This window comes from Cavia porcellus, unplaced genomic scaffold (genome assembly GCF_034190915.1).
Source record: "Cavia porcellus strain 051 isolate PalLab524CR breed Dunkin Hartley unplaced genomic scaffold, mCavPor4.1 scaffold_16, whole genome shotgun sequence".
Lineage (NCBI taxonomy): Eukaryota > Metazoa > Chordata > Mammalia > Rodentia > Caviidae > Cavia > Cavia porcellus.
The window spans coordinates 32009038-32027923 of record NW_026947499.1 but is presented as its reverse complement, the minus strand read 5'-3'; the positions used below and the strand labels follow the sequence as shown (position 1 = coordinate 32027923).

The 18886-nt window shown below is 50.0% G+C and overlaps 2 protein-coding genes across 8 annotated transcripts in view; one reads left to right on the top strand and one right to left on the bottom strand.

Annotated features, from left to right (window-relative positions):
• Nucleotides 1-8837, top strand: part of Lmf1 (lipase maturation factor 1) — a 111133-nt gene extending 102296 nt beyond the window's left edge. For all 3 annotated transcript variants that reach the window (XM_003478086.5, XM_063226247.1, XM_063226248.1), the window contains 5 exons: nt 1039-1222; nt 1369-1522; nt 1670-1853; nt 2392-2504; nt 8595-8837. In XM_003478086.5, coding sequence (XP_003478134.2) covers nt 1039-1222; nt 1369-1522; nt 1670-1853; nt 2392-2504; nt 8595-8769 — 810 coding nt within the window. In that variant the 3' untranslated portion in view covers nt 8770-8837. The remainder of the gene's footprint in view (nt 1-1038; nt 1223-1368; nt 1523-1669; nt 1854-2391; nt 2505-8594) is intronic.
• Nucleotides 1-18886, bottom strand: part of LOC111754000 (uncharacterized) — a 105493-nt gene that overhangs the window by 45079 nt on the left and 41528 nt on the right. Inside the window, exon 3 of one of the 5 annotated variants that reach the window (XM_063226252.1) lies at nt 11415-13528. The exons of the other annotated variants lie outside the window; for them this stretch is intronic. The gene's annotated coding sequence lies outside the window, so the exon portion shown is untranslated. Of the gene's footprint in view, nt 1-11414; nt 13529-18886 lie in introns of those variants that run through there. 5 annotated transcript variants of the gene reach the window in all.

Below are 18886 nucleotides of genomic sequence, written 5' to 3'. Positions count from 1 at the left end.
GGAGAACAGACTTGAATAGGCAGCTTCCTAAGTAGGACACACATGCATGCATGTTCTCTCTCTCTCTCTCTCTCTCTCTCTAAAACTCTAAAACATAACAGTTGATAAACTGAACTTTGTGAACATTCAAAACCAAATGCCAAAAAAGTGAGCCATGAGTCTATAGGTCTGACAGGATGTATAAAGAGCCATAAGACACCCACTTGGTTGCTTAGAGGAAAAGACTTGAACAGTACTTGCAACAGGAAAAGACTTGAACAGTACTTGCAACAGGATATGTGGATACACCTGGGCTCAGAGCAGCTTTGGCATCAGCTGTTGCTCCAGTCTTCTAGCCACCAATGTCAAGATGCTCGTGACACCACAATTTAGTAAGGCATGACCACAGCCCTTATGCCCCACTACAGGGACTGAAGTCTTGCTGCCACATTAAAAGCAAATTCCTCACTAGTTCAGCCTGTGCCTGCTTCTCAACCCATTTAGCCACCCTGTCCTGTACATCCTTAGGGACTCAGCTACCCACCCAGGAGAAGACACAGGACCTGAGCTCTCTTGTCCTGCCCAGGTTAATACTTTCCCACAGTGGGACTCAGTGTACCCTATTAAGCAGAAGCACTGTGGGACTCCCTTTCTGGGAAACTCAAGGACAGACAGCAGCAGAACAGGGTGCCCAGAATATGTCCTGTATGCAGAGTAAACATTTGTCAGAAGCCACTTAAAATGAATGCATTTTCCTGTTAGTATCAGTAGTTGATTTAAAGGTAAAGGCTGAGACTGTCCACAAACCCTGACCCAGCCGCAGATTCCATCCCTTCTTAAGGTTTGAGGGAATCCATGGTGATAACTGTGCTGTCTCCTGTGATTCTAGAGCTCCAAGAATCCTGTATCCCTGTGAATTCAGTTTCCTGGGGGCTTGTGTCCAAGAACCCCAGCAAAGCAGATTCTGGCCCATCCTTAGACCAACTTCTGCAAGAGCAGTGCTGGAGGGGCACAGGCTGTGCCCCCACAGCCCTGCCTCACCCTCGGGCCCATCCCCAGGTGGTCCTTATCCTCAGCGGGAACCTGAGCTTTCTGAACTGGCTGACCATCGTCCCTAGCCTCTCCTGCTTTGATGATGCCACACTGGGATTCCTGTTCCCTTCGGGGCCAGGCGGCCTGAAGGATCGAGTCCTAAGGATGCAGAAGGAGAAAGCTGTAGGAGTCGAACCTAAGCAAAGATACAGTAAGTTATCCTAACCCTAACCCCTTCCACATGTCAGGGGCGGGGAGATATCTGCTGTGTGGGGACCCTGTGCCCTCAGCCTTGGCTGGGGAATAGGGTGGTGAGAGGGCACCCAGTCGTGAGTACTCACCCCAACTCCTCACCAGGCTGCTTGGTGCGGCGTGTGGCCAACCTTATGCTGGGCATCCTGCTGGCTTGGCTTAGTGTGCCTGTGGTCATCAACCTCCTGAGCTCCAAGCAGATCATGAACACCTCCTTCAGTCCACTGCGGATCGTCAATACCTACGGGGCCTTTGGAAGGTACAGGGAAAGGTCTCCAGGGAACACTTGGCTCTGGCCACATGACTGGTGCTCTGATAGGCCCTGGCCTAAACACATTCTCTGCTGCCACCCTAGCACTGCAGGAAGAAGCAGAGCTCACATGGACGTGTCTTGTTCTCTCCACAGCATCACCAAGGAGCGGACAGAGGTGATCATACAGGGCACAGCCAGTGTCAATGCCAGTGCTCCTGATGCTGTGTGGGAGGACTATGAGTTCAAGTGCAAACCAGGCAACCCTTGGAGGAGGCCATGCCTGATCTCCCCCTACCACTACCGCCTAGACTGGCTCATGTGGTTTGCAGCCTTCCAGGTAAGGATATTCCACCACCAGTTCCCTGACCTGTTACATGGCGGGGACATTAGGAATAGAGGGTCCCAAAATGGCTACCCAGGAGAGGTTGGGCCTCACCTGAGCTAATAACCAGACCTAGCATCACAGCCCTCAACCTTTGCTCTGGGCATGTGGGTGGATGGTGATACCAGCTCCAGGAAACAGCCTCTATTCTTGTCCTGCTGCTGAGCCTACAGGGCAACCTCCAGGAAGGTATAGCCTCAGAAGATAAGACCAGGCCAGATGGGGCTGGTATGCCAGGACAGTACCTGCCTTGGTCACATCAGCAAGGCTGGGTACCCAGGCATGTGAGTGACCCTTGTATGCCAAGCTAGTGGAAAGTGGGGAGCCAAGGTTGTGGCATATGTCCTCAGGGGAATCAAAATGCTCACATTCCAGCCAAGCTGTAAGGAACTCAGAGTGGCAGACAGACAGCAGGTAACAGGCAGGGCCATGTGAGAGTCTGCATTTGGGATGTGGGGTCTGCACATGTGGACTCATAAACCCTGTCCCCCAGACCTACGAGCAGAATGAGTGGATCCTACACCTGGCTGGCAAGCTCCTGGCCAACGATGCTGAAGCCCTGTCCCTGCTGGCTCTCAACCCCTTCGAGGGTCGGGCACCCCCCAGGTAAAACCCTAAGGGCCCCCCTAGGTGGCACACCCTGTGCCAAGGCCCATAGGTCCCATGTTTCCCATACCAACTCCCCACACAGCCTCCCCTCCTACCATCTGCAGCAGGCAGCCTCAAGGACCAAAGCTTGCCAAGGGTGCTAGTAGCCTGTGGGGCTTCCGACCCAAAGGGACCTATTCTGTAGTCCATCCAGGTCACACCCACAATCAGCAAGAAGAGCCAGGGACAGCTTTTCTAGATACCCCTCACTGATGTCTCCAAGGCTCAGTGCAAGTAGCCAAAGACCTCATTTCACAGCCACACACCTGACTTGCACACCTGTGTAGAGGGGAACCCTTGGGTCCTACTCTCTATACTCATCCTGCAGAGGTGCAGATGGTTTGGGGGTGTGGAGAATGGGCTTAGGCTCTAGGCAGAGTCTAGCAGCCAAAACCAGGTTGACCTATGGATGACTTGGTGACATCCAGGGAGCAGGCCATGTGGGATTAAGGACTCACAGGAGCCACAAGTGTGGCATTAGGTTGGAAATGGGCTGATGGTCCTAGCTTTCCAGACCCCTGCATGGAGAGGGGAGGGATGTGTAAGAATTGTGGTCTCTAGGGACCATAGTATGAGTAACATATGGTACAGCCAGTTGCAGGATTGATGCTGGGGAACTGAATCCCCACAGAACCAGGGTTGGAATGCTGTACCCTACATAAGGAAATGTGGCTGTGGGACTGTGAACATGGGTAGGAGGATGCAGGCCAGGGTGCGGGTTTCAGGGGTCCCTGGTGGCCTTCTACCCAGACTGAGGACTAGTGTTCTGATGTATTGTATAGATCTGAGTGGCCACTGCAGACTGAGGACAGCAAAGACCTGAGCTAGTCTGGTCCCCCCAGTCCTCCCAATGGTCGTTGATTCTGACAGTAAACATGTTCCTGTTTCTCCCTTCAGCCAACTCAGGGCAGCTGCAGCTCAGAGCTACCCACAGCTGTGAGGCCTGGGCAGGCAGGGACTGCAGGCTGCCGAGCAGCTGCACCAGCCTGGCAGATGCCCCGGCCACACGAACTACTGAGTCCCCTCCCTGTCCTGTCCTGCCGTGGAGCTATAGGGCTGGCTCTGGTACAGACAGGTGCCCATCCCAGAGTGCCCATGCTCCCCTGGGTGTGATGAAGGCTCAGGCTTTCACTTAGAGTGGCCACCCCCATATTCAGTGCACCCTTCTGTGAACTAGCATAAAGGCCTTGGTGATCTGCCAGTCCTGTGGCCACTGCAGACCAGACAGGCACAGTCGTGTGGGGCAGACACTCACTCCCGGTTTTCCAGGAGCCAGGTCTCTACCTGGTCCCTGAGCTGTGTTCTTGTAGACTCCAACAAGGTTTTGTCTGTGACTTTTGTGGTCCCAGCAGCCCAAGGTATAGGAGCATCAGACCTGGCCAAGCTCCTTCCTGGTCTGTACTCCCCTCAGGTGAGAGCCCCTGAACCAGGTGCTCAGCCCATCAGGGTTGTGTGGAGCCTCTGAATCACCCAGGTCTTCTGGAGCTGGCTCCAGAGGGCTGTACAGCCATGACAGAGAAAGGATGCCTTTCCCTGGGAAATCAAAGGTACTGGTCCATTGGATTTTCAGCCTGGAGGCACTAAGCAGTTTAGGTGCACTTTGTGAAAAGCAAATCTCACCTAAAAGGATGGACCAGAAAACTGAGACACAAAAAACAGTTCATCTTTTATGAGAAGGCATAGTGACTTAATACTTCGAGGAAGCATTTGTAGCAGCTGAAATATTTAAAATTAACACAGAGTATATGACCCTCTGCTTGGCAACTAGAGTAGGATCACATCATGATGGCCCCTGACTGTTAGCACTGAACATGGGCTTGACTACATTTATTCTATCTGGACTTTGTAAAATGGGTGTGCTGAGCCTCTACTATGAGAAGATGTCTAGAGAAAACATGTTTTCCTGTCACCCCTATGAAGGACATGCAGAAGCTCTGAACACAACACGTGAAACAAACCTAAATAGCTCTAACAGGTGGCTCAAAGAAGCTACCAGCAGGGTACCTCAGGACCCAGCAATAACCCCAAAGGAGGTGAGTTCCTGGTCTTCCTTCTGCCTCACTTCCTTAAGACAAAGTAAGAGCAACTTGGAAATGCCAGAAGACATCACCAAAGTGCCCAAAAAGGAAGAACAGCCAAGAAGGCATGGGAGTGATGGCCTGGCTCAAGAAAGGCAAGTGGGAAGCCCAAGCCCCTTCGGGAGGCCTAGATGCTCTTAGCTCAGTGGGCATACTCAGTTTGGAACTGAGTGCTTTCTTCTCCAGGGTTGGTGTGAGGTGATACTAGACAGACAAAGCCCACACTTTCCACAGCCACCAGGCCACCCTTGTATGTCAGCTGGATCTGCCCCCAACCAGCAGCATAGATGTCCCCTTCTCCTGGCACCAGCAGAAGCAGCCACCTAAAACAAGAGAGTCAAATAAGAGCCAGGATCTGACAACATCTAGAATATTCAGTTTTGAAATGAAAAACCACATATCACACTAAGAACCAGGAAGATATTAAACTGAGCAAGAGACAAGACAGTTGATAGGTGACAACACTAAGGTGACATGAGCCAGTTATGGAACAGACACCCTAAATCAACAGCTGCAGAAGTAATTTAGTAAGGAACTATGAACACAAAAGTCTTACCAAAGAAACAAGAATTTTAAGAAAAAAAAAAAACAATGAAAGTTTGGAACTGAGAAAGATAGTAACTAAAACAAACCACTGGAGTGAGGAGGCTTAGCCTCTGGAGGGTAAGGACAGAGGAGAGAATTGGTGACCTGGAAGACAGGAAATGACAGTTACCCTACTCAGGGAACCAGGAGCCATGGGCCATGTCATCAGGGTCCCTCAAGGACGAGAGTACTTGGGTCAACAGGCACTTGAAGAAGTAATGACTGAAGAGGAACAAACTATACAATCATTAAACTAAGTGAACTGCAGACAAGTTCACACCAAAGTTAGACTTCTGAAAACAGGACAGGAAGGAGCTTGTAGAATCAGCCAGAGACACTACCTTCCCTGTAGGGGAGGCAGTCGGTGATGCTGAGGAGGCCATAGGCCTCTTCCAGATGCCATCCAAAGCCTCCCCAGCAAAAATAGGAAGTCAAGGCACTCTGAGATGAAGAAAATTTCGATGGAGATGCTGTTGCCAGGGTGGTCTCCCTAAAAGAGCAATTAAGGCAAGCTCTTCTGAACAGTAGTGCTCTGAGTGTTGAGGGAAGAAGCCAGATGACGGGGAGTTAATGATGCTTCTCCCATTCTCGTCATGCCTGATGGCTAGGTGAGGAGTATGACGCAGCCTATAGGTGACATACTTGGATAGCTCCACTGTGGATGCCAGAGGGCAGGTGGACATAGGGAGGAAAGTCTGTTCAACTTATTTGAACTGGCCTAGGGCACCAGCAGTGTGTAAGGTATGTATATAGAATGCAGCAACCAAAAAACCCAACCCATATGAAGATATAGACTTATGATTGGCAAATCAAAAAAAGATTTTTAAAAATATTTATGTAACTCATAATGGGGGGGGCAAAGATATTTAAACTCACAATAGGCTACTGCTGTAGTGTACTGTATTTGCAGCTACTCAGGAAGCTGAAGGTAGGAGTACTGTTTGAGCCCAGAAGTTAAAGGCAAACCTGAGGAACACTGGAACAACCCATCTCTTTTTTTTTTTTTAACTTTTTATCGGTACCGGGATTGAACTCACGACTGCCTGCTTGCAAGGCAGGTGCTTATGCCGCTGAGCTAAATCCCCAGCCCCTACCCATCTCTTGAAAAAAAAAAAAAAAAAAGAGAAGAAAATCAATAGAGGGGTACAAAAAGAAATGGAAAATATATATATATATATATATATTTAAACCCTAACATAAATAGTTACATTAAACATAAATGGTCTAAATTAGCAATTAAAAGATAAGGTTTGGCAGAGTTAATCAAAATCATGACACCAGATGGCCATGGTGTTGCATGACCATTCAGGAATCTGAGGCAGGAGGATCAGTGCAAGTTTGAGACCAGCCTGGGCTCCAAAGTGAGCTCAAAGCCAGCCTGAACTACACAGCAAGACACTGTCCAAAAATCATGATCCAACCATATGATGTGCATAAAAAATTCACCTCAAACATAACAACATGGCTAGGCTGAGGACAAATGGACGGGAAAAATATCTCATATATATTAATGCAAAGCAGTAGTGATAGATCAATATCAGATGAATTTCAAAGAAAAAAACAGGCAGAACATAAAGATGGGAGGGTCAACTCACCAAGGAGACAGCAACCCTGAGAGCATGTATGCCAAGTATAGGGCTTCATGGTATGTGGAGAAAACTGCACAGGATTGAAAGGAAAAATGGAGGCACCCAGAGTCCCCATTGGATTCTTGAGCACTCTTCCTGAAATAGCTGGCCAAACAACTGGGTGATACCAGCAAGCAATGGGACTTAACCAACATCTCAGAATATGCCATCCACTAAACTGAATGAAAACATATTCAGGATCTGTGGGATGAAGCTAAAATAATGATCAGGGATCAAGCACTAAATGCCTGTGCTAGAAAAGAAGGCAGACTTCAAATCTGTGACCTAAGCCCAGGATCCCCTCAAGAACTAGAAAAAGAAGAGACATTACCACACACCCATCAGAATGCTTGTAATACAAAACCACCAAGTGCCCAGTGCTGGTAAAGAGCCCAGAGACCAGACACACAGCTGGTAGAGAAGCATAGTTGCTTTATAGAACATTCTGGCAATGCCTAGAGAAGAAACCCTGCAGCCACTATGCAACCCACTGATGCCATCTGTGGACACTGAGCCCAGAAACAGAAACAGGGTTTGTGCAAAACTTGCCTGCTAATGTTCTTAGAGCTGTAATAGACTGAAACTAGAAAGAACCAAGATGCCTTTCACAGGGAAGTGACCACACTTTCAGATATATCTCATCAACATGAAGAGGACAAGGTATCAGTGAACCTCCAGAGAAAAGAGCTGAGTGAAAGAAGCCAGTTCCTAAGGCCACACTCAGTTGGACTTCGTTTACATAGTACTTTCAAAATGACCAGATGACAGAGGATGAGAGCTCGCTGGTGTGAAGGGTTGGGCAGTGGTAGGTCCTTGCTGGGATCTTACACTAGTTCTGCAAGATATTGCCCATAGTGTCAGATCTTAAGTGTTCTAGAAGATTGACTTTGTTCAGGCTGTAGAACATTCCAGGCACAGTGTAATGACCCTCCTGGCCGCTCTCACTGACAGTGCACAAGAAGCCCAGGATATCTCCTTCCACGCCAGCCATGGCTGTCACTGAAAGATATTCATCCCTATCAGGGGACCAGCCACACCACACCTTCAGAGGATGCAGCAAGAGAGAGAATCCAGAAAGGGGGACTGATCCCATGACAGGAGCCTTTTTAGGAGATGCACATTCAGTGTGACTAACTCTGCCATCTCACAACATTCAGTGTGACTCTGTCTAACACTGCCCAACCCCAGCCCCCATGTTGACTCCCACCTACCCACACATCCCTAGGCCATGTGTCAAGGCCTGAGCCAGGCCACCCCCTACTCTAGGAGCCCTCTGCCTGGGATTCTGACTCAGATAGAAGGTGGATTGTCACCCCTCTTGGAATCAGCAGCTTTGAGACCCACAGTCACTACCTCCTCTTTCTATCCCCATTGAAGGCCCGGACACTGCCACCCTGCCCACAGCCAGACGAGGAGAGTAGAATTGCACACAGGGGTCCCTCGGGACTCCAGGGACACAGCATGTGCCATCCTTGCAGCCACATGCCTGTTTCATGTCCAAATCTGACAACAGAAAGTGTGAATTAGAAGCTGTCATCCTGGTCAGGGTCTCCTGGAATTGGATTAAGGGGTAGGATTTAGGGCCTTTGTCTGCTCCATCCATGGTGGCCTAGGTAGGCAGAAACCTCAGGGTCCTGGGCTAGGGCCCTGTGAAATGCACTCTCCCAGAGTAAGGACCTCAGGTCCCTGGAGAAACTGCATCTCAGCACAGAATGAGCAGAGTAACTGTACCCCAGGCTGACATCTGCCCCCCACAGGTGGATCCGTGGAGAGCACTGGCGGTATCGGTTCAGCCGCCCTGGAGGAAAGCATGCCTCAGAAGGCAAGTGGTGGGCACGCAAGAGGATCGGCCCCTACTTTCCCCCACTGCGCCTAGAGGACCTGAAGGACTACTTCCAGGCACGAGGGTGGCCCCTGGAAACACCTATGTAGCTATTCTCCCCCCAATAAAGGTCAGAGCCTGCTCTGCATGGAGTCCCACCACAGCATCACCCCCAGAAGAGTGTCCCTGTCCCTTCACTCTTCCCTATCCCTTTCCTGGGCACCAGGCTTCCTGAGAGTTCTGGGCTCTTCTCAGCTCTGAGAACCACTCTACTTCTGCAACCCCTGCTGCCTGGTGGGGCCTTCAGCACCTATGTCTGGATAATCTCAGTGAACAGACACCTCCTCAGCTAAAGCTTTGGTGACAGCCCTGTTCTGGGGCTCCTTGATATCCTCAGTCAGCTGTGCTGGCCCTGTGACTCTGTGGACAGCCAGGTTCCCATCCTGTGTCCAGTATTCTTGTCCCCACTGATGTCCCCTCATCCAAATGGGGAGGGGCTCACTGTCATCATCACGGTCTCCACCCACCTCACACTCAGTTCACATTCCCTGCTCCTCGCCAGAAGATCCGTGTGCACTGGGCATGGACAGAAGCTGTCTGTTCTCAACTGGTGACCACATCTCCCAGCCACAGAGGTTCCAGGGCCAGCAGGCCTTTGCCCAGGAGGAATGTTTACTGCTTCACAATTACTAAGTGGGCAGGACTGCAAAGAGGGAAGACAGAGCTCCTGGTGGAATCTCCCCCCTTCTTGCCCAGCCTGATGGGGACAGCTGCCCACCCCTGCATCCCAGTGTCTGGAACCCATGTGGTTGGCCATACCACTGAGGGCCCAGCAGGGACAAGGTGGTGTGGCCAAGGTGGGTACAAGTATGAGTCTGTGTACAGCCCCCCCTCCAGGCGCCTGGGGGGATGGCTAGCCCAGGTGCAAACAGAGAGATGGTGTCCCAGCTCCCGGGGAACAGGGCGCCTGTGTCTGTTGGGGACAGATGGGCCTCAGAGCAATGAGCCCGGAGCCAGCACGTCTGCCCACGGCAGCCCCAGGAGCTGACTGGCAGCCTGGGGACTGTCCTGGCTGGCAGGCTGGGTACAGCCAACCACAAGATGGTGGTGGAGGCTTAGCAGGGGCAGCAGTTGCTAGAATAGTCAGGGACTCCACACCCAGTAGACACCAGCCCTCCATGCCCCCTGCCAGAACCACAGTGAATCCTGGTCTACAATGTTAGCCCAGCCGTGTGCTGTTCCTAGACCTTCCCTAGTCATGTGCCCCCTAACTCTCCCAGAGGTCCCTTGGGGGCTGCAGATTCAGTGGAGCTGAGTACAGGGCTTCACCCTGCAGAGTAGAGCTTGGAGGCGTGGCCCCACAGCCCTGACCAGAAAGAAAGAAGGTCTGACCAGTAAAGCCCCATGGGGCTGGAGGCCCCAGGATGGTGATAACTGTAAGAAGCCAGGTACTGCTGTACATCCAGCAGCTGCAGCATTTGGTATGACCATCACCTCTGCTGTTTCCATCACCCCAAATATTGTTCTCACCTGACAGCCCCAACCGCCTCCTGTCTCTTTTTGTGGATGTTCATATAAGTGGAGCAACACATGTGGCCTTTAGTGACCAGGCCATCACTGATGATGTTTTCAGAGTGTACCTGCACTGGCACTCGGCCCCTTTCTCATATCCAGAAACACTACCCACTGTGTACACAGACCCATATGTGTCCATCTGCCTGTGAGAGCTATGCGGGGCAGTAGAATGATAACACCAGGAATTTCATGGCGGGATGTGGGTAGGGAGCGTGCTCAGTGTAGAGTTGAGGGTTTGCAATATGACCAGGATGGGAGTCATGGCAGGCAAGCATGTGGCCCCATCAGAGCCCAGTTCTTCCTGTAGCAGCCACTGGAATAAGTCCTGTTCCTGCATGGGAGATCCAGTGACACAGCACCCACTCCAGAGATCCCTTGGCTCTGACCCAGGGAGGGAGGGATGCCTCACACCAGATGGTAGCTCTGGAGAGCCAGCCACCAGAGCATCACCGGTAGCCTCAGGTCAAGATGTGACCCACTCAGCCTCTACCTCCTGACAGTCATAGGCCTCTCAGAACTGCACTTCCCAAGCCTAGAGATCAGCCACTATCCATCCATCACAACTGTACCATGCCTCTTGACAACTCTGCCACTGCCAGGTCATCCCCCACCAGGGACTCCACTGTGTCCTTCCTCCATTCACAGCCCTCCAAGGCCCTCCTCACTGAGCACCAACTCAGAGCCACTGCCTGTCACTCCCACCACACCTCTGCTACATCGGAACACATGGCCCTCCCCTCCCAGGCCAGCCACCCACTCCCTGGTCACATTCCAGATAGGCCCTATCCCCAGCACAGTGGGCAGACTGGGTCTGCTGGGGGGGCCCAGACCAGTGTGTTCCTCAAATGAAGATCCTGGTGGAGGAGAATTCATGTTTCTCAGCCAGCCCAGACAGAGACTTGTGAGAAGGGGGTACTTGGATTCAATGTGGGAACTTGCAGGGCCTGATATCACTGGACAACCACTATCTAAAGACTTGCTCTTTATTTCTCTATGTTCAAATCATTCCCACCAGGGAATCACGAGAGGCATAATAGGTGGTCACCATTCTATGGAGAATGCTGGGTAGAAGCTGGATCAGAATCTAAGCATGCCCCAGGCTGGGAGTATACCTCAGTGGGACAGTGCCTGCTTGGCAAGCACAAGGTCCTGAGTTCAATTCCTGGTACCAAAAAAAAAAAAAAAAAAAAAAAAAAAAAAAAAAGAACCCAACGTGCTCACAAACTGAACACTCCACCTCCCAACACCATGGGGGTAGGGATTCCTCAGACAGGATCACCTCACATGGAACGAGCCCCTTGAAGGGCCACCACTTCACAGGGATTCTAATCAATAGGCACTGTCCACCAGGCTGTGGCCATCAGCCATATATAGAACAACAGCTGGGTCAGGTCCACTCTCCATCCCGTCCTCTGCTCCTGCTGCAGCAGCCATGGGGCCTCAGTGTTCACAATCACACTGGGAGCCAGGTCTGCATGGCCCTGGACCAGAGGCTCTCTGTTACTTTGTCAGTGGGTCTTTAGCCACTTAAAGATTATTAAATGGAACTGAGGAAGCAGCATCATTTAACAGAGAGCAAGATACCTAGAAATAAACCCAGCCAAGGAGATGAAAAACTCAAACAATGAAAAACACTGCTGGAAGAAGTTAAAGACAACCTGAAAAAATGGAAAAGCATCCATATCCTTGAACAGGAAAATTTTAAATGGCAGTACTACCTTAGTAGCCTAAGGCTCATGCAATTCCTGTCAGAATTCCAGTGGCCTTTATCTGTAGAAGTGAAAATTCCAGTTTTCAAATTCACATGGAATTGCAAATAACAAAAACAATCTCAAAAAGAGGAATAAAGTTGGAGGTCTCACTTCCTGATTTCAAAACTTACTACAAAGCTACCACAATCAGAACAGTGTGGTTTTTGGCACCAAGACAGACACACAGAACAATTGACCAGAATAGAGACCCCAGAGTAAAATCTGTGCATGTGTGATCAAATGGTTTTTGATAAGGCCTCCAAGACTATTTGTTGAGGTAAAAGCTACTTTCAACAAATGATGGTGCTGCGGAGACTGGATATATACACCGAGAGAATGAAGTTGGACCCTTCATGCTACAAAAAAATTAACTCAAATAGATGGAACCCCCCAACATATAAAACTCATAATAAACAAGGAGAAATTTTTTTCTGGAGGGAAGTGTACCTGGTGGTACATGCCATAACCCAGCAGAAGTAGGAGGATCACAAGGTTGTAGCCAGCCTTGGGCAGTTTAGCAAAACACTGTCTCAAATTTTTTAAAAAGGGTTGATGGTGTAGCTCAGTGGTAAAGGGGTTGCCTAGTATGTTCAAGGCTCTGGATTTCGTCGCCAGCAATGAAAACCATTACGAAAGAGCCAGTATTTAGTAGCTGCTGGGTGTTGAGAGAGGGATTTGTCTGCCCCAATAGCAGAGCTTCTTTCAGGAGGCGAAAAATTGGATATGATATATGATCATTACACACCACTGTGAATATACCAATTGCTACTCAATTGTTGACTTTAAAATGGTTAGTTTTATATTTATGTCTGCCATGGCAGTTTTTTTAGAATACAACAAAACAGTCCTGTAAGTGTTCCAAGGCTTGAACCTCTGCCATGGGAGACCAGGAGGCTCACACTGCCTACCAGGCAAAACACTCTGTCCCTTTCTTGCCAAGCATAGAGGATCACATACCCCTAAGACCAGTGTCCATGGTCCTAACTCCATAGTAATTAATAGTGGGGCAAGGAGTATAGCAAGAGCCAGCCAAGGCCACATGTGACCTTCTACCTGGATAGGGAAGGACCCATTCCGATATAAAATAACAGCCAGAGATTCACGATCTCAGCAACTCTGGAAGCAAGCACGGCAATTTCTGGAAAAATTAAACAGGCACTACATGTAACCAGCCACTCCCTTCTCAGGGACCTTCCCAAGTAGAATAAAAACAAAGATTTCTAAAATCTATGTTAACAGCCAAAACCCAGGAACATTCCATTAGCAGGATGGATGAGCTGTCCAGACCTGAGTACTGACAGGTGATCCGCCCTTCAGTAGCATGCCCAGCTGAACAGAGATGAAGAGATGTGCTGTGTGATCCCATCACAGAGACTTCCAGTGCAGACAGCATGTTATGACTTCTATGATCAGGATCAGGCCAGAAGTCACCAGGCACAGATGGAGGTCAGGCTGACTGAGTAGTAGATGAGGAGCCATCTAGGAAGTTGGGGGCACTGTCTTGATTGCTCAAGGCCCATGTCGTGCACCCAAGACTGCACACCTTACATGAATAAATCATTATGAGTCTCAGATAGAGTTTGGCCACAAAAGCTCTGAGTTGCACAACCTAAACACTTGCCAGGTAGGTTTTCAAGCTACTGTATCATCATACAGAGGCAGCAAGATGCGCAAATGGCTGACAAACAGCTGTGTGGGGTTGACTAAAGATAAAGCTAGAGACATCAGCATCCTTGAATAAAGTGACAGTGATGCTAGGTGTTGATATAACAAGACAGATTCTGACAGAAGTGTGAGTGGGCAGCTCTGCTACTGCCAGGGCCCAAAGGGCAGCAACTCCCAGAGTGCAAGGCAGAGCCACACTTATGCGAGTGTCCCTCTAGAGAAAGGGACAGTGAGTGACAGTATGCTGTCATGCTGGGACAGCCACTCACAACACAGAAAGCCTGTGCAGGCCACTAGCAGCCCCCTAAGTTCAGGTAGAATGATCCCGTAGGGTCATATCTAGGCCACAGTCATAAGGAGGGACAGACATGGGCTACAGTCATGTCTGACTAGTGACTATGCTAATATTCACTTTGTGGGAAGTGTCTAAGTTCACACTTAAATTTGTGTACTTTTTCACATTTGTTTCATTTTACATTAAAAATGTGTCAGTGGGAAACTTTCAGCTGTCAAGTACAAATCTTGCTGTGTTTGTCCAGATAGCATTGGCCTGGGTTTTTTACTTCCTCCTCTCTCGTGGTTTACCTGATCATACATCCCTCCCCAAGACTCTCCTCTTTGGAAATGTCTTCCATCCTGTGAGGTGAAGAAAGGAGAAGTGGCTCTGGGACAAGTCTTCACAGGTCTATGTCACAATGGGCTGGGCTGGAGCCCCAGCTGCCTATCACTCTGTGCAGGACATTCTATGGACAATGCAATTTGTTTCTCTGGATCATAGCTTTCTAAAGACAAATTTGAGGCTGAGGAAGCCAGTGGCACAGCTGGACTCATCCAAGGTAAACAAATGAGGCAGAGGAGACTGGTACCTTCAAGCAGAGTAAGGCCAGCATCTACCTGCCCAGGATAAAAGTCAGGAACACAGCCATCGAAGTGAAAATAGCTAGGCATACCCCACACTGCCCTCCCTCACATTCACCCTCAGACACCCTCTTGTCCTCAGGGAAGGTCACTGAGACCCCCTCGCGCTGGCTCTGCCTGGGTGCACCTGGGCATGGGGCAGCAGTGCCAGCCCTGCAGCTGCAGGCCTTTCTGTGGTGGGCACATATTTGCATCTCAATGGCCCTGATTAATATTTAAGGAGCCAGCTGTCCAAGCCACATGGAGAAAGAGGGGGGAAAGCCTTGTTCCTTTTGGGGTGGGCTCTGGGATCCTATCAAGTGGCTTCACCCCCACAGGGCTCTGGATGGGAAATGTGAAGTGCTGTTAGCAGTGATCAGGGGCTGCTGTGTCCTATCCACGTCAACCCCGCTTAGTGACTGCAGCTGCAGGGCCAGGATGGCTTCCTGTCTGTCTGCAGTCCTCTATCATTGCCCTGTCCATGGTGGACAGCTCAGGTGAGAGGTTGGTACAAGGATGAGCTCCATGAGACACCTTAGGTCACAAGCTCTGTCATTGTTACCCTAGAAGAGGGCTCCTGGTCCCATCAGCTTGCATCCCTCCCTGTGATTACCTGGGTAGATCTCAGAGACTATCCCATCACTGGGGTATCTGTCAGCTCCACCTAAGAATCAACTGTTTCCCAGAACAATCCCACTGTAATGGGCTAAATAGTGTCCCCAAAATTCACATTCACCCAAGGACTCAGAATGTGACTTTCTTTAGAAACACAATCTTTGCTGATATAATTAAGGATCATAAAATAAAACTCATCCTGAATTAGGGTGGACCACAAATGCAATGGCAGATGAGCTTAGAAGAAAGGAGATACATAGGGAATAGAGCAGGTAGAGCCAGTCACAGAAGTGTCTGTGAGCCAAGGAACTGAACCAGGTAAGAGGGTGCCTCCCAAACTAGGAGAGCCATACCTGGGCTCCCATAGGCACAGGCACAGGCTCACATAGCGTGTGTGTGTGTGTGTGTGTGTGTGTGTTGTGTGTGTGTGTGGCATTTTCTACAATAGCAAAATCCTATAAACAGTCAAAGGGAACAACTTGCAGCCTGTACCCTACTTTTAGACCTCAGACCTCCAGACTGCGAGGATAAACTACCACTATTGGAAACTCCCAGTGTGTGGTCCCTTGTCACAGCTCCTAGAGATTGATACACATAGCCAGAGGGGAAGACCTCACATATTTAGTGTGGCCCAGAGAGGCCACAGGAACACCCTCCTAGCCTGCATGGGGAGCAGGGCCAGGAAGTACCTCTATCAGTGCCACCTGCAGACCTGGCTCTATTCTAGAGGAATAGAAGGAGGGTCACCACCACAGCCAGCAGTACAAACCAGAAGATGCAACACAAGTCCTTCCCAGGAAGGACAGACAGGACAATGCTAACCAAGCAAAGGGATGCTCCCAAGGAGGAGAGACTGCATTCCCCCAGGAGGGGAGGAGAGAAGGGGGTCTCTCCCAAGCTAGGAGAGCCACACCTGGGCTCACATATACAGGCACAGGTTCACATAGTGTGGGAGAGCATTTTCTACAGTAACACAGTCCTATAAAGTGAACATAAAATGTCCTGGAGACAGGAGTCGGGCACCTTAGCCTGAGCCTTCTGCCATGGCCATCTGTACTACAGGGAGCAGCCACACCACAGCTGTAACCTGAGCTAGCACCTACAGAACAACCTGGGAGAGGGTGTTTACTCATGTTGAGCCCCAAACATTGGGCCTTGCTCCATCCAAAAGCTACCTGGCCCAACATGTTCCACATTTGGCCTCTGGGGGTTCAAGGGCCTTCTCTTCTCAACAGCTGAAGCCTCACCATTCTGCAACTGCCAGAACCCATAAGAGGAAACTTCTGGCCTCCAGGGACCAAGATTCTCTGTCCAAAGAACAGGTGGCACCTTGTGAGGGCATCCTTAGCCTTACCTCCAGGCTTTGACCAATCCCTCAGGGTGTGTTATTCCTGCAACCCTCCATGAAAGGTCCCAGTGTCCATTGCTTCCCTCAGTGGACAAGATTTGGCTGCAGAGCTAGAGTGGGGCCCACTGAGACTCCAGTTCTGCACTTTGCCAAGCTCATGCCCATGTGGCAGCCCATTTGTCCCTCCCACACACCAAGAAGGCCCCACCACCACTGGGCCCAGGCTCCCAGCTGGTAGATGCAGCAGGGCTCTGTAGTCCCTTGGTGCTCAAAGTGCTTCTGGGGACAGAGGCTGATTCACAGGACTCAGTGGAGCTTCAGTGCTGACCTGGCATATGGTGCTTCAGTATTTCCCTTCTCATGGTTCAAGGCCAGCAGGGGAGCACCTCTAAAATCTCCATGTCTCCTGGGTCAGGCTTTTCCTACCACATGGGCACAGAGGCACCAAGGGACAGAGCTTTCTAGATCCTAGAACCTTCTCCTCCTCCACAAAAGGAAGATGTTAGGGTCCCCAGGCTCTGGCCCCAAAGGTACCTCTTGGGAACTGGATCTAAATGCAATTCATCTACTCCAGGTACAGGTTGCAGGGAAGGCACCAAGAGCACAAGAAGGCCTGGTGCACAGTTCTTGGGCACAGAGAGTGCCAACTGCCCTTGCACTGCAAGGCATGAAACCAGGCAACAGTTAAATGCAGTGATGGGATGCCTCTGCCTCAAGCCTGCTGGGGACAGCTGGGCATCACCTGTCAGGGCCAGCACCACAGCTGTCTTGTGGCATAAGGCCAAGACGCTGACCCAGCCGCCTGGAATGAGGTGCCTGGAACTCAGTGTGCACTTCACATACTGCTAACTGAAGCCAGAGAGAGGCTGCAAGGACATGGGCAACTTGTCACCCTGGGCCCTATGCCTGGGTGACAAGATACTCACAGGGCCCCTCTGGACTCAGGGTCCCCAGCACAGGCAGAGCCAGGACTAACCCTAGGTCCCTATAGGCAGCACCTGGGATGTGTCGATGGTACAACTCAGTAGTGCCCACCTCCTAAAACAGGGCCTCAAAGTGAGCAGCCTCCATCATGAGAGGGAGAATAAAGGCTTGGCTCCATGATAGGCAGTGGATGTCTCACTGGATTCAATCCTCACATGCCTACCTCATGAAAGATGCTGCAGAACAAGCCAATACTGTGTTGGTCCCCTGGCCCTGAGCCTGCCTCAGCCAGAAACCCATAAACACCCCCAAAAGGAAGAGCTTCCTCTCCTGCCTTTGTTAGGTCTGTTGGTCCACTTAGGACAGGAAGGGGCCATAGGTCATATGTATCCCACATGGAGAGCAAAACCAAAGAGACTCTTGAGCTACCCATGTGATCAGGCAACAGGCAAGGCTGACATGGGCAGCTGAGGATCCATCATTTAAGGGACCAAAAAAAATACATGCTCATCCTGACCCCAGACTCTGTGAATGTGGCCTTAGCTAGTAAAAGGGGTATTGCAATTACAGTTAAATTGAAAACCTTGAAAAAAAATCCTGTTAATCTAGGTGAGTCTTAAATCTAAGGAGTATCCTTGTAAGAGACAGAGTGATACAGCCAGAAGCAAAGATTGCATATAAACCCAGAAGCTGAACAAGGGAGGAGAAACCTCAGAAGGAGCAAGGTTCAGCCACACCCCGAGCTCAGACTTCTGGTCTCCAGAGCTACTGTCTGGAGCTACCCAGGGTGTGGCTTTGTTACCATAGCCTGAGGAGTCTACCACCCACATCCTCCTGTGGTGGGTGTCATGGGGGTGGTTCTGTGTCCTTGGCTTCTTCCTGCTTCTGCCATCACCCCTCAGGGCTCAACTGCCCTTGTAGCCTGATTAACACTCAATCTCAGACCCTGGGCTGCACTGAATCCACCCAAGTGGGAAGCCAAATGCCTCCCTCTGCACACACATGACAGCTCAGAAAAAAAATGGAGCAGTTTCCAAAAAGCCGCAAGCAACCAAATCCCAATGAAACCAGAACAAATGCAATGGATATTGGATAGCCCTATATGTATTAAAGAAATTAAACTATAGTTAAAAATATGAAAAATAGATACCCAGGCCCAGATAGCTTTACTGGTAATTCTACCAGTTATTTAAGGAAAAAAGTAACACTAGGTCCATATGGCCTTTTCAGAAAACAGAAGATGAGGAAATGTTTCCCAGTACTCTTGACCTGGACTGCATAATCCTCCTGCCCAAGTTGGAAAAAGATGGTACAAGAAAACTACAGAAAAATATCCCTTATGAATAGACAGAAAATAAAAACCCAATAAAGTATTGGCAAATGGCATCAGTAATACATAAAAAGAATTATCTGTCATGCCCACATGGACTGTGGGGTTGTGTTCCACATTCA